This window comes from Dipodomys ordii, unplaced genomic scaffold (assembly GCF_000151885.1).
Source record: "Dipodomys ordii isolate 6190 unplaced genomic scaffold, Dord_2.0 Scaffold119, whole genome shotgun sequence".
Taxonomy (NCBI): Eukaryota; Metazoa; Chordata; class Mammalia; order Rodentia; family Heteromyidae; genus Dipodomys; species Dipodomys ordii.
The window spans coordinates 2,777,860-2,793,791 of NW_012267335.1; the positions used below are offsets into that span (position 1 = coordinate 2,777,860).

Consider the following 15,932-nt stretch of genomic DNA (forward strand, 5'->3'; position numbering starts at 1 on the left):
CTCCGGGACCAGGTCCTCAGCCAGGGGCCGACCCCGGTTCCCAGCCATCCACGTACCTGGAGTAAACAATCCCCCCGCGGCGGGGACGGGGAAGGCCGGCGCGTCCCTCCACCACACGGCGTGTTCTTACAGCCACCGGCCAAAATGGCGGTGCCCAGCCGCCGTCTCGCGCGAGCCACACGGGCGCAGCGCGCCTGCGCGGACGGAGCGCGGGGCGGAGCCCTAGCGGTAGGTAAGGCGAGCTGCGTGTGTTGACGTCATTGCTCGGCGACCACACTTGACGTCATCGGGGAAGCCAGCCGAGTGGGAGTGTCGCGCTTCCGCTGGTGCCGAGAACCGGGGCTGTGAGCCGTGGGTTCTTCCCCGACCCAGAGAACGGGCCGACGTAAGCGGGTGCGCTCTCCTCCTCGGTCTCATTCTTCGCTTTCCATTCGCGGCCTCCGCAGCGTTCGGAGCGTCAGGCGTCGCTGCCTCGGTCATTCGGGTTCGCCGCGCGTCCAGCGGGGCCAACTGTGGCCCCGGCCGGGGTCCCGGCGGCCTCCGCTCCCTCCGTCTGTGCGGTCCGTGAACTCGAGTCCTCCTTCCCCTCGCCCCTTGTTTTATATGTACTTGGTGGCATCCGGTCCCAGGGCCGGCGGTTGACTTCTGCCCCACGTCGAGAGGGGTTTTGAGGGGTCAGGCCATTCGGACCTTCCCGCAAGCCTACGGTACGCTGCCCGTGCCGCTATTTCGTGGGTATTAAGTATTTGTGCGGCGGCCTTGGGAACACCTTGGGATCCAACTGGAGGTGTCAAGGGGATGGCTGGTGTAGTAGTTATTTTTGTGCCGGTAGTGAGACTTGAACGCAGGGCCCTTGCGCTACCCCCTAGCTTTACCAGTCGCTCAAGACTGTAGCTCTATACCACTTAAACCACAGCTTTTATGGTTGATGTTGTACGGAGGAGCCGGGCGCTGGTTGCTCATTGGAGATAAGAGTGTCATGGACTTTTTATCCGGGCTGGCTTTGAAGCTCGGTCCTCAGACCTCAGCCTCCTGAGTAGCTGGGGTTACAGGCGTCCGCCACCGGTGCACCGCTATGTTTAGCATTTGTAATAATATTCAACAGTAGTAACTGCGCAACTGAATCAGTTTAATGCACTCTTCGCTGCTCGATAAGTATTTTTTCACGTTCGTGTCGATTTACTAAGATTAATACAAGAATGATGAAGGGGATATTTGTGATTTATGTTTCTCTGAAAGTTTTGTTTTTACCTTTTGGGGAAAGATTTTGAGATCCTGACATAATGTATGTGTTCTTTCTACATAGAACAATTAAAAAATGACCACACCAAACAAGACTCCTCCTGGAGCTGATCCTAAGCAGTTGGAAAGGACTGGAACAGTAAGGGAAATTGGGTCACAAGCTGTTTGGTCACTCTCATCTTGCAAACCAGGTAAAGCAAAACCAAACCTGATGCTAGTACAATTTCCTTGTACACTGACCTAACTTCATTTATTTTCAGTTAGTGCATGTATCTGACCAACTGTTTTACTAATAGCTCCCTAAGACTTAATTACTTATCTCATGAGGTCTCTTCTTGATCCTCCATTATGTCTGCTGTGATTCAATTGTTAAATGATCAGCATTTTGTATTGGTGAGATGTATCCCAAAATAATTCCTTTATTTTTGATTTGGGTAGCAGTGTAGTTCATTTTTCTCAAAAACATGTCAAGGCTATTTCATTACCAATTCCACCCCCCCACACACACACATTATGTCTCTTCTAATTATTCTTTTTGAGAGCATCTAAGACTCTTCTTTTTTATTCCTGGACTTCAAGAATTTTGCTAGAACATGGCAGGGCAGGACATGTGTGTACTGTGTTCTCTGTTATTCCAGAAACTTGCCTCATTGGGCTGGGGATGTAGTTCAGTGGTAGAATGATTTTGTAGTGTATATGATGTCCTGGGGTCATTGCTTTGTCCTGCAAGTAAAAGAAAAGCATTCTCATGCTCCTTGTAATCATTATTCTACTTTCTCTAAGTTCCTGACGGAGTCTCATCTGTTTTGGGTCTTACCAATGGTTTTACCTTTCCAAGAATTTCATTATAGCCATAATTGTACAGCATGTAGCCATATTTATGTACTGTTGCTTTTTCCTTCAAATTTTTTTCTTTGTTTTTTCATTTTCTGCAGTTTGTCATAATGTGTCCAGATGTAAATATTTAGCTATTTAACTTGCTTGGTGGTCTCTATATCTATGGTTGATGTCATCAATTTTGAAAAGTTTCCAGCCATTTTTACTTCAAATTTTCTTCATTTTGTTCATTCTTTTCCTGCTGCTATTCCTATACACAATGTTTGCAAAGGTTTGCAGCTTAGACAAAACATGGCTTAAGAACCGCAAGAACTAGTCAGTAAGACCAGAATCTAGGGAAATGGCAAAGTGAAACTAGATAGCTAGAGACTTGAGTATAGCATGATTTCTTAAACAGTTCATATTGTATTTTATAGGAAAAAAAGCCATTGAAAAAAGTTGAAGTATCTTATAACCAATGTGAAAAGTTATTAAGAAGTGATTTGATTTTTTTCATACTCAGCCTTTCAAAATCTGTTGCATAAATTTCAGAACATTAACAGCTTTACTACAGGGATGCAGATATGTGTTCTTATGTTATTGGTGAACAAGTATTTTGGAGGAAAATTAGAATATCAAAAATTATAGTAACTGAATTCTGTACCTATACATCTTCCAGAAATAGGAACATGGACTTAAAGATTATAGGTAAATAGGCATTTATTATTATAGGTAAAACAACATTTTTTTTTTTTTTGGGTCCGGTTGTGGGGCCTGAACTCTGGGCCTGGGCGCTGTCCCTCAGCTCTTCAGCTCAAGGTTAGGGCTCTACCACTTGAGCCACAGCGCCACTTCCGGCTTTTTTCTTTTTGCTTATGTGGTGCTGAGAAACCAAACCAAGGCCTCGAGCATGCAAGGCAAGCGCTCTACCACTGAGCCACCTTCCCAGCCTGTAAAACAACATTTTTATGAAAGCAAAACATTGAAAACAAACTACATCCAATTAGAGGTTTAGTGATGTAATAGTGATATTTCCAGACAGAGATATATTATATAGAATTTAAAAATCTAGGCGGGGAAGGTGGCTCTGTGGTAGAGTGCTTGCCTTGCATGCATGAGGCCCTGGGTTCCATTCCTCAGCACCACATAAGCAGAAAAAGTTGGAAGTGGCACTGTGGCTCAAGTGGTAGAGCACTAGCCTTGAGCTGAAGAGCTGAGGGACAGTGCCCAGGCCCAAAGTCCAGGCCCCACAACTGACTAAAAAAAAAAGTAGAAATTTTTATGTTGAGATAGTATATGAGTTGATGAATGTTAGATGGGTTAACATATATAAAACGGAATGTAATTCACTATTATGGAATAAACTCTCAGATATGTCTAATGGAAAAAAATCCACTAAAATATATAAATAAGTAGTATGCCATCATTTGTGCTAGAGAGGAGAGAAAGAAAATGCATGTGCTTCTTCAAATGTACATGTGGCATCTTTGAAAGATGAGGCAAGAAATTAACATGGGTGATATTTGGTGCAGAGAACAAGTGGATGAAGTGACTTTTTACCATTTATGAACCTCTTTATTTGATCCACAGTGAAAACATTACTAACTAAAAAATGAAATGTAAAATGTTTTTTTGTTTTTTTTTTTTGGAGGTCCGGTTGTGGGGCCTGATCTCTGGGCCTGGGCACTGTCCCTCAGCTCTTCAGCTCAAGGCTAGCGCTCTACCACTTGAGCCATAGCACCACTTCCGGCTTTTTTCTTCTTGCTTATGTGGTGCTGGGGAATCGAACCCAGAGCCTCAGGCATGCAAGGCAAGTGCTCTACCACTGAGCCACCTTCCCAGCCCTGTAAATTGTTTTTAACTATAAAAAATTTGATTTACCATTATATTATGCTCTATGTGTATGAATTATTGTGGCTTTAATCAGGAAAAGACACAATATATAACTCAATTTTAGTTTTGTAGAATGGCTCGAGGATATAGAATTCTGGATAAATTTAATTTTAGTTAATAGAAGCACTTGGTTCAAAATATGTATTTCTTTTTTTATTATGTATGTATATATATATATGCTTATATATATGCTTTTATATATATATATATATATATATATATTTTTTTTTTTTTGTGGTGGGGCCTGGGCATTGTTCCTCAGCTCTTGAGCTCAAGGTTAGGGCTCTACCACTTGAGCCACAGCTCCACTTCTGGCTTTTTCTGTTGATGTGGTGTTGAGGAATCAAACTCAGGGTCTCATGCATGCAAGGTAAGCATTCTACCACTGAGCCACCTTTCCAGCCCCAAAATGTGTATTTCTTATGGAAGTACTTCTGATTTGTCCTTTTTCGTGTCATAGTAAGACATATGCAGTATACTAGAATCTGCTTGTCTTCCAGGATTTTGTAGGACATAGGGATCATTCTTGTTATCACTTGTAAAAAGTGTAAGAAACTGAATGTGAATACATACATAGTAAGTACCAGAGGATGTTTTTTTAAAAACCAACAACCCCCAACCCTCCAATTTGTCATATTATAAGCTTTGCATGCATCTTCTATTTCTTAACAGTCAAAATCTGGACACAAGAGTAGAAGAATTTTGATCAATTTTCACATTTCTAGTCATCTTTATAATCAAAATTTCTGGATAAATGTATATGGTGACTTTATGTTTTAAATATACAGTTCTCTTTCTCATGGGAATTTTTTGATTATAGGTTTTGGAGTGGATCAATTACGAGACGACAATCTAGAAACGTACTGGCAATCTGATGGCTCCCAGCCACATTTAGTGAACATCCAATTCAGGTAATACATTTTGAATGTTTCCATAAGCGTACGTTATAAGTGGCTAAGGAAATCTACTTTATTTACAGAAAGCTTAAAGAAATATAAATATACTTTCAAATTCTTTACGTGTTAGAAGCTATTTTTCTGTTCAACTTGATTGCAAGCAACTTGAGTTTACTCTGCTTTATCCTTTATGACCTTATGGTACTTGTATGAACAGGTTTCTCAAATATACTTTTCAACATGATTTCATTTTGCTTGTGACCCAAAATGCCCTCATTTGTACTAAGGAAACCCAAAGTGATGATACTAAGTGCATTTAATATGGAGTATTTATATAACTACTCACATTTGTACTTCCATCTCTGATAGAAAATTGTATTAACTAAGAAACTCGAAGGCCATTTGCAGGCTTTGAGTTTATTGACATAAATGGAAACCAGTTAACTTGATTATCTTGTTTCATTAATACCTGTTTAAACATTGGATAGCATTGCGTTTTTAGTTGTTTGTTATTGTTATTCTAGGGTAGAAATCAGCAAACTTCTTTTGAAGCAGCCGGATAATAACTGTGTTAAACTTGTGGCCATGTAGTTTTTGTTGCACCTATGTAGTTCTGCTATTACAGTACTGAAGCAGCCATATTCAATGTATAAATGACTATTATTAGCTCTCCTAGTTAAACTCTTCCTTAAAAAAGCAGATAGTAGGCAAAACTTGATCCACATAATATGACAATGCTTAGTTCTAAAAGACCCATTTATCTCACATAAACTTTATCCTTAATATCTTACTTTTAAATTAATTAGTTAATTAATTTTCTCAGAAGCAGAGACTTAGACAAATTAACTTGCCTAGTCACACAGCAAGTCAGTGGTATAACTAGTTTGAACCCAAGCTCTCTGATTTCACAGCTTTTAGCCCTGATAAACAGCAAGTCAGTGGTATAACTAGTTTGAACCCAAGTTTTCTGATTTCACAGCTTTTAGCCCTGATAATGTAAACCTAAGGTAAATTGCTACTGCATGAAGGCAAAAGCTATAGCTTAAAAGTTGAATACTCATCCTGATTTAATAGTATAATAGCAGTGGATATTTTTCTTTGTAAGTAAAATTCTGTGTAGAATGACAATGTACTGAACAAATAATACTGGACAATTAGTAAAATAGTTCAGATTTATTGTATTTATCAGATATCTCTTTTAAGGCTTAAATTTAATATGTAATAGAGTTATAAACATAGCATATTTTATAATTCACAAGACAACCTTCTAAGATACAGGTTCCACAATTTTTTTCTTGTTTTATATGTGAGGAAAGTGAAATTTAGATTAAATAATTTACTCAGATCCTACAGTATGCGTTATGGAGGTTGGATTTGATTTCAGTGGAGCTGACTTTTGGCTGGCTGGAATGAATACCCAAAGTGAGCTGCTTCTCAATGAAGATGTAGTCTCTCCAAAATCTCGAAGTTCTCACTTAACTCAGTCCTTTTTCTCATTAGAAAGCTCAAGGCTTTGAGGAAAACATTTTTAAACAAGTAGATGCAAACTCATGAAAGATTTTAAGCTGGACATGTTGGCTCAATCCTATAATCCTAGCTACTTAGGAGTAGAGATGGGAGATCAACTCTCAGTTAATGGCTGGGGAGTTCCTGTCATCCCCAGCAATAAGATGAAGCATATATAGTGTTAACATCCAGGTCTGATTTGCATAAAGTAAGATCTAAACCTCAAAAATAAGCAGTGCAAAAAGCAACTAGAGGTAGTATGGCAGAGTGCTTGTCTCACAAGGGATACATTACTACTGGTTCCAAGTTTACACCAAGTTAAGTTGACTCAAATGTTGAATTTAATACTCAATTTTCTTCTCTTTTCTTCCTTCCCTGTGGTATTGGTGTTTGAATTCAAGTCTTTGTGCTTGTTGAGTATTTTGTGAGGAGGTACTTTGAGTATTGGAGTAACTAGCAAAAGATTTTGTGCCGGTTCCTAGAAATCAGCCTTTGCCCCAAGAAGATCTGGCTTTTTTTTTTTTTTAATACAGAGAGATCTGGTATTGGGTGTACTCTTTACTGTTTTTGAGCTTCTCAGTGTGCAGAGGGGATATATTTATGCAATACACACAAAAATACACATATAAATGCATACCTATATCTACATTTATCTACGTACCAATATATTGAAAACCATAAATTTATATGGACACATCCAGTTACAAATCTAATCCAAAATAAACAGGATTTGCTCTACTTTTCTTCCATTGTGTTTTTGTAAGTGCTGACTTCTAGTGAAAATCCAGTTCTCTTATCCTTAATATATTATTTTCTTAATACCCTTGTGTATTCTTTTGGTTTCCTCTCATGCAGATTCCTCCTTGCTCTACAAAGGTGCTGAACTTCTTGTGCTGTGCCCATTTCCCTCTCTCTGCTTCTGTTCACTTGTCTGTCAGCTTACCCTTCTCAGCCATTATATCAGGAACAAAGAATGTGAATCATTTGTTTGCTGTTTAAAGACAAGTATCTAGAATATGTTTCTTTTATGTCTCAGTCTCAGTGCTTACAAAGATTTACTACTTTTATGGAGTGCAGTTATATAGCCGTCTGTTAAAGTCTGGTTTTAGGCTTTATTAGATGTATAAATAAGGACTGCTTAAGGACTACTCTTTAAAGGGTACATAAAAATGCTGTTTTTATCAGGAATATGGAATTGTAGTACACAGATTTTAATAACTATGCTTGCCACAAGGTGGACACTTCTCTCAATGTAAAGAAAAACTTGGCAGTTCAGAAGTGATATGGTAGCTCCATAGTGTATTTGTGGACCCAACATTCATTCTCTTTCTGCTCTTTCATCCTTTCATGCTTAGTGGCATCTCTACTTCACATCCATACTCCTGGCAACAGAAAGGAGTCGGTGGGAAAGTTGAAAGGGATATGTGTTAAGATGCAGGATAACAAAGCTGTATTATAACATGCAATCATTTTATTTAAATTTTCCTGGCTATAACTTAGCCACATGGTCATACTTAGCTTTAAGTAAAGTTGCATCTTTAGCTGGATGCTGTGAGGAAGGAAGGGATAAGTGGATTGTGGTAGGCAACCTAAAAATCCCTGCCACTGATGATTCTGTTGGAATGTAGTGGGTCCCAACCAGAAGAGAAATTATTCAAGTCAGCAGGTAGAAGATGACATGTCACCTTTGTAAAACTGAGAAGCTTATGCTGACAGCATCATAGCTGCACTACCTCTTTAGTCAAGCGTGTCTTGTAATATCAAACCCTAGAATTAGACACTTACTCATCCAGTTGTGAAACTGCTAGATCAGGTATGCCTGCCTTTATTAAATATGTGGCATGAAGAAACAAGAGTAAATATTTGTTGCCTGCTAGTAGCTCTTTGTCTGGAGAAAAGGGTATAGTGGGTGAGGGAAGAAAGGGAGGTCAGGAGTGTTTATGTTATCAGAAATGGAAGTACTACCTTCTTCCTTCTTCCTTCCTGAAATACCTTGTGTTTAACAAGGTTTTTTGTATGTAGTAAGCATTAAATATAGTGACTATTGTTAGAAAGATGACTTGAGAAATTTGAATAGATTTCACGACGACTCATATTTAATCTTCCCATGTAACTGCTTTTTGAGAAAGTATGATTTTCTATATGCTATGACTTATTGACTCATTGAGAAATAAAGTTAACAAAAAATTAAAAGATTTTATGATATCTTTAATAGTAGCAGTTTTAAACTTCATGAAATCACACTTTCTTTTGTAAATCTAATATAACTATGTAGCATAAATTTTGTATATAATTTCTGGGGATGCATGAACCATAATGGGGAAAAAATCTCTGGTTTAGATAAAATTGAAATAAATATTACTGTAAACTGGAATCAATGATTTAAACAAGTTCAGTTAGTTAAAAGGAGGTAATAATGGTTAAGATCATGTGAAGCAAACACATTTTTGAACTCTGTGCTCACCTGCTTAGTGTTTTGACTTAAGCCAGTTATTACTGTCTGTTATGTTTTTAAATGGTAGTAGTAGCTCCTATATCACAAGATTGAGGAATCAATGAGATAATACATACAGAGCATTACCTGGAGGCCAGATATAAAGTAATCATTCACTAGCTATGTACTACTGTGGTTTTTTGTTTGTTTTGTTTTGTTTTTGTTGGTCCTAGGGCTTGAACTCTGGGCCTGGGCGCTGTCCTTGAGTTCTTCAGCTTAAGGCTAGTGCTCTACTTCTTGAGCCATAGTGCCACTTCCAGTTTTCTTAGTGGTTTACTGGAGAGAAAACTCACAGACTTTTCTGCCCTGGCTGGCTTTGAACAGTGATCCTCAGATCTCAGTCTCCTGAGTAGCTAGGATTACAGGTGTGAGCCACCAGTGCCCGGCTTCTGCTGTTTTTTTTTTTTAATTGTCATTATTCTTTGCCTTTCTAAATTGATATCATCTTGTAGGTTTCTGTGATTATGTTTCTTGAATTTTTGTAGCTTAGAAGTAAAGTTATTCGGATCAAAAGCTTGATTCTTTGAAATTGCTATTTTTAAAAAATATTAACGGAGACACCTTTCATCTCTTTTCCTTTCTGCTTATGGCTCATCAAGGAGAAAGTCTTCAGTATGCTCTTAAAAATTTTGTCTTTCTCCTTTGCTTCCTTTCTGGTCTTCTGGCTGACCCAGCAAAAAGAGAGAAGCTAGTCTGATATTTGTGGCCTCTTTTGAAAACCCCTTAATGGTATTTGTCCTGTCAGCAGTTCTGGCATATTTAATGTTTCACATCTTGATCCCAGGAAAAGTCCTTAACTTTTCTCCTTCCTTTCTGATGAGTAGCCCAATCTAGCAAATTTGGTTTTACTTAAGAAGAGCTATAGACCCCTACTCTTTTTAAAGGCTGACTTTTGACACAGATTACTTCTGTTGAAGGAGTTCATTGTTATTGAGCCAGTGCCAGTTTACATTAGAACTTATTTTTTTAAAGCACATTTCGGTAGAAATCAAATGATTTTCCCAGTTTTAAAAATTACTTATTTTTTTCTGAAGGCAAAATGGCACATGATCATCTTGTAGAATTATTTAATATAGAACTCACAAAAAAGAAAATAAAGAGCTCCCTTGGTTTCATCCACTGAAGTAGTCATTTTAGTTTTTTTTGTACCAGTGTTGGGGCTTGAACTGAGGAGCTGGGTGCTGTCCTGAGCTCAGGACTACAACTCTGCCCGTTGAGCCACAGCTTCACTTTGTGCTTTTTTTTTTTGAGTTTAGAGTCTCATGGACTTTCCATAATCCTAAGATCTCAGCCTCCTGAGTTGTTAGGATTATAGATGTGAGCCACTGGCACCTGGCTCCTACTTTTGTATAGTTTCATCAAGGCCTTTTTCTCAAATATAGAGTTATATGCCTTTAATTATTTCCCCCTGGAATGAAGTACTGCTGTTTTGTATTTTGCTGCTTTTCTATGTAGTTGCATGGCTTCACATTGTGGTTCTGTACTGATAAGCACATTACAAATTGAAATTATTTTAAATAGGAATGTATTGAATACAATTAACCTACTCGATCTCCTCCTAGCTTAGCACTGTAGTACACTGTACAGTATAGTTGTGTCCCCTCCTGGCTTCATGGCCAGCTGGGAGCTGCTTCCTCTTAACATTGAGAGAGACCCATGGCATCATTTAAGGCCAGAGGGCCTAAGGCAGGAGATCAGATGTGGTTTCCTTAAGAAGAGCTATAGACTCCCTACTGTTTTAATAGGCTGACTTTTGGGCAGAGGACTTCAAATTTGAAGCATAGTTTCTACTCAGTGTGCATGGCTCTCACACCAATGTTAAATTGAACATGTAGGTCTAACCATTCTAAGTCAAGATTTGTCTGTACTTTGTGTAGTGTTAGATGTATTATTACATGGAATGGAAAGTCAGCTGATTCCCTATTGTGATGGATATTTATGTTGTTTTAAAATTTTTAGTAATTACGGGACATTTGTTTTTCAGTAACTGTGGTAGTAATTTTTAGTGTACTTAGAGTTAAGTTGTATACCTGTGAACTGACTTTGAAAGTATCTTTTTCTAATCAAATTTGGCTATTATCTGTAATTCTAATTATTTCAATATGATAAAGCTAATTTTTTTCTTTATTATAAATTGAACATCTTTTCATGATTTTCAGCCTCCCTGAGGTTAATTTTTTATTGTATGTTTTTCTGGTTATTCCCTAGTATATTTATATAAAACGGGCAACATTTTACTTCTTGTGTTAAATAACAGGTTATGCTTTCTATTTTTTAAAAAAACGTTCATTCTTTGCTGGGCTCAGTTTATCACTTAGCTATTTATTTTAATATATTTATGTAGAGAATAAATCATCTAGTGAAGAAAAAACAAACTTACTAGAAAACTTTCCTTGTCTAATGTACAAATAAAAGGGATGGTAATCAATATTGTTTGTTTCCCTATTAAGAGATCTAAATTTCTATTTAGTTCTGACCATGTTTTACATAAGAGATGTGTATAAATAAAATGTTATATGTATACCTTTATTTTATTTCATGGTTGAAATGAAAGAAAATTAAAATTATTTGCTTTCCATATATATCCTATGATCTCTTAACATCAGGAAAGAAGATGTTTTGGCATTAATCTTTTAGCATGATAAAGTACTTGTTTTTACTTTTTGTTTTAGAAGAAAAACAACAGTGAAGACATTGTGTATTTATGCAGACTATAAATCTGATGAAAGCTACACTCCAAGCAAAATCTCAGTCAGAGTAGGAAATAATTTTCACAACCTTCAAGAAATTCGGGTATGTCATTCAGATTTTTAAAAATGTGTCTTCCTTTAATTCTTGTTGGAATGATCATAGTTATAAATGTTAACACGTCAAAGGAAAATTGCTAATATTGAAGCCAACGTTTGGGGATAATGTTTTTTGTATTCTTTTGGATTCTGATTGTCATCTTTCTTCAGTATTATGGGAATTTTCAGTCTGTAGAAAAGGAGAAATAATTTGATAGTGAACCTCAATATGCCTAACTTCTAGATTAATTGTTAATATTTTGCTATATATTTTTTTAATTTAATTTTATTTTATTTGTGAACATACTGTACAGAGGAGTTACAATTACATGGGCAGGATAATGCGTACATTTCTTACCAAGCATTGCAGCCTCCTCCTTTGTTTACCCTTCACATCCCTTCCCAGCCTCCCCCCTCCCCCCCAATCCCAATCCTTCTCCTCCCCCCCCCCCCCACCGACGTTGTAAAGCTCGTTTTGGACATGACAACTTGTACTTCTCATTGTTGCAACAGGTCCACCTGTATCCTTAAACAACTGGTTTTTCCCCATCTCCTCCACAAGTTATACTGACATCAAATATAGTGAAAGCAGGGGTTATACTGTGGGGGAGGGACGCCGAGTCTTGGATCCTGGGTTGTCTCTGGTCTGCAAACTGCAGGATGAAGATGTCCGCTCCTTGTCGGTTCTTGTTGGTGTTGAGTAGAATCCTCTCGCCCGCTGCGTCTGGCTCCTTCGTCCCGGACTCTCTGTGTGAGCGCTCGGCTGCTGGCAGGCGCTCAGATGTGTCTTTTTGCCTTGGCTTCCCCTCTCTTGTTTAACTCTGTCCTGTGATGGCACACTTGGTGTGATTCTCTGGCTTAGGACTGTTCACTGGAACTCTAAAACTGCTTTCTATGCAAGAGCTTGTTCAGATTCCAGCTTCTCCGCCATCTTCCCAAAACCTCCTATTTTGCTATATTTATATTGAAATCTGCCTCTCAGTTTTTTTGGACAGTACTGGGATCTCAAGTACTCAAGGTCTCATGCTTGCCAGGCAAGTACTCTACTAGTTGAGCTATGCCTCCAGCCCTGTTTGCATGGGCCCATCTGGACTTGTGCTTCCCCTTGTTGTTGAGATGACAAGCATATGCCACTACACCCAGCCTTTGGTTCAGATGGACTCTCATGACCTTTCGTGCTTGGACTGGCCCCCGTCCACAATCCATATCTAGGGCTGCAGGATTGAGCCATCTCCTCCATCTTAACATTCTAATATTATACATTTCAAAATAAGTTAACAGATGCCTCTGTATTTTACCCCAATACTTGCACATAATGTGTTAGTGTTACCAGTGTTTACCTACTGCTCATTTTTGAGGTAAAATTTATGTACAGTTTTGCTCAAATCTTAGATTATTTGGTAAGTGTGACAAATGCATACATCTGTGTAACTCTTAACTCTTTTAAGATAGAGAACATTTTTCTCACGCTAGAAAATTCCCTTAAATTCTTTCCAGTCAGTTTCCATCTCTGTCTTATCCTCAGATAAGTAGCCTTATGATTTTAAGGCATCTTTCAGTGTGAATTTTTTTTAAAATTCATCCTCATTAAAAAAACAATATTTCCATTTTTTTTAAATTAAATGAAGTGTTTTGTTCTGAAATTGGCTTATATATTGATAGAGTAAGGACATTATCCACAGGTCTTTTTTATTTTTTTGGGTCCGGTCGTGGGGCCTGAACTCTGGGCCTGGGCGCTGTCCCTTAGTTCTTCAGCTCGAGGCTGGCGCTCTACCACTTGAGCCACAGCGTCACTTCCGGCTTTTTTCTTTTTGCTTATGTGGTACTGAGAAATCGAACCCAGGGCCTAATGTATGCAAGGCAAGCGCTCTACCACTGAGCCACCTTCCCAGCCCTCCACAGGTCTTTTTAAAGACTTTTAAAGTCTTTTAAAAGCCTTAGTTAACATACATTAGTTGTACAAGGGGGAGTGGGGATTCCTATGTGACACTTCCATATGTGCCTATAGTTTTCCGCAACCCTTTTCTCTCTTTTAAAACAATTTCAACAGGTTGTTCCGTTTTCGGAAATGTACATAGAGTACTGTCCATAATTCATTCTGTAATCAGTGAGATTTCTTAGCCCATCTTCATACATGCATGCAATGTATTTTGGTATTAACCACTCATTCTCTTTCCCGATCTGCCCTCCTGTTTAGCCAATCAAACAATACCATAGTTAACAATCAGGTTTTATGTATGTATGAATGTATATGTATATATATCTTTAATTCTAGATTCCAAAAGTCTAGATTTAAGTCTAGATTCCAAAAACAAGTGAAAACATTGGTATTTGGCCACCAGTACCTGGCTTATACTGTTTTCTTTAATGGCTGAACTACTTATATATTCTCTCTAACAATGTGTGAGGGTTCTCTTTTCTCCACACCCTTACTTATCTTTCGTCTTTTTTTGATCACAGCCCTTCTGACAAATGCGAAATATGATACAGCTCCTTGGGGTTTTAACTTGATTGATGATATTAAATATTTTTCCTATGCCTGTTAGATACTTTTTAATCTTCTTTTGAAGACTCCCTATTCAGGTACTTTGCTTCTTTCTGAATCATGTTGTTTGTGTTTTTGCCTTTGAGTAGTTTTAATTCCTTGTTTATCTTGGATATTAACTTCTTACCAGAGTCGCAAATACTTTCTTTCTGATTCCGTAGGTTTTGTCTTCACTTTGTTGACATTTTATCTTTATTCTCTTTTCTTTTTTCTCTGCTATATGTTTTTGAATAGCCTGTCATTGAGTTCACTGATTCTTCTGCTTGATCAATTCTGATGTTGGTGATCTGCTGTGTAGATTTGAAAATTTTAAGTATATTTTTCAGTTGTAGAATTTCTTTTTGAAAAATAATTTCAACCTCTGAAAATCTTATTTATTGTTTTTTAATTTTTTCTCTTTTTCTGGTCGTCCTGGGTCTTGAACTAAGGACATTGTGCTTGCTCAGCTGGCTTGCTAGAATGGCACTGTACCACTAGAACTATGACTCCAAACCAGCTTTTTGCTGGTTATTTTGAGGTGGAGTCTCTTGGACTTTTCTGCCCTTGAATTGTGATCTTTTGGATCCTGAGTAGCAGGATTATAAGAATGAATCATTGGTTCCCAACTTGTTTTTCTGATTGTGTCAATGGTTTCTCGATATTTTTATAATGCTCTTTGATTTTTCATAAAAAGGTTTTTGAACTCTTTTTTACATAGTTCATAGATCTCCATTTCTTTAGGGTCAGATATTGTTGGTTTACTTTTTCCCTTTGGTGCTTCTGTCCTTGGTTTTATGTGTATGGTATATTAAAATACCCACTAGAGGTCACTATTGGCTTTAACTTTCTATTTTCACTTTCCAGTTAGAACTTTCAGTGCTTCAAATACTCTTGTATTAGTTTTTCCTGGAGTACATATATTTAGAAAAATTTGATACATTCTGGGAAATCTATGTCTTCCAGTAAGCTTTCTATATTTATGTATTAAAATGTTTTACATTCTAAGTCTTACTTACACTACAAAAGAGTTTTGAGAGGTTATGACAAACTGATATTTGAACACTTTTTTTTGGTCAGTCATGGGGCTTGAACTCCAGGCCTGGCCACTGTCCTTGAAGGTGTTTTTTTTTTGTTGTTGTTGTTTTCCCTCAAAGCTAGCACTCTACCATGTTGAGCCACAGTTCTACAGAGCTATGGAGCTTTTCAGGTGACTAATTAGAGATAAGAGTCTCACATACTTTCTTTCCCTAACTGACTTCGAACTGCAATCCTATGATCTAAGCATCCTGAGTAGCTAGTACTACAGCCATGAGCTACCACTGCCCCATAGGAAATACCTTTAATCTAGTCTTTGCTTCTATAATATCATGTAAATGTTGAACCATTAACTGGTTGGAAAAGGGATCTTATTGGTAGTTATAGTTCTTAGAATATTTATATTTCTGTATAGTGACCACATGGCCTCATGAGACCAGTAATCCTGTATATTATCTGGTGATAATGTGGATTGTTTTTGTGAAGAACTTGATGAGCATACTGATTTTCTGTTTTCATTGAGGAACCATCTGTTTTGAACGTTGTTTTAAAATAATGGTGCCTTACCCTTTGTTGTTAATAACATGAAGGATTATTATAGATCTGTGTATGTAATTTATTCTTTTTTTGTTAGTTAAAGAAATAAACAACAGGTAGTATTTTTAAAGGAAAAGATGAAGCAGATCAGGACTTTTTTTAGCCTTAATCTACCATAAAATCAGCATTATTTCTTTGTCTAA

At 37.7% G+C, this 15,932-nt stretch overlaps 2 protein-coding genes across 3 annotated transcripts in view; one reads left to right on the forward strand and one right to left on the reverse strand.

The window, feature by feature from the left end:
• Positions 1–165, reverse strand: part of Abce1 (ATP-binding cassette, sub-family E (OABP), member 1) — a 22,520-nt gene extending 22,355 nt beyond the window's left edge. Inside the window, exon 1 of the mRNA XM_013029539.1 lies at positions 57–165. The gene's annotated coding sequence lies outside the window, so the exon portion shown is untranslated. The remainder of the gene's footprint in view (positions 1–56) is intronic.
• A 134-nt stretch (positions 166–299) lies between these two features.
• Anapc10 (anaphase promoting complex subunit 10) overlaps positions 300–15,932 on the forward strand; it is a 36,943-nt gene continuing 21,310 nt past the window's right edge. The window contains exons 1-4 of one of the 2 annotated variants that reach the window (XM_013029514.1): positions 300–393; positions 1,307–1,433; positions 4,772–4,862; positions 11,520–11,640. In XM_013029514.1, the coding sequence (XP_012884968.1) occupies positions 1,319–1,433; positions 4,772–4,862; positions 11,520–11,640 (327 nt within the window). In that variant the 5' untranslated portion in view covers positions 300–393; positions 1,307–1,318. The remainder of the gene's footprint in view (positions 394–1,306; positions 1,434–4,771; positions 4,863–11,519; positions 11,641–15,932) is intronic. The other variant, XM_013029515.1, reaches the window with a different exon arrangement.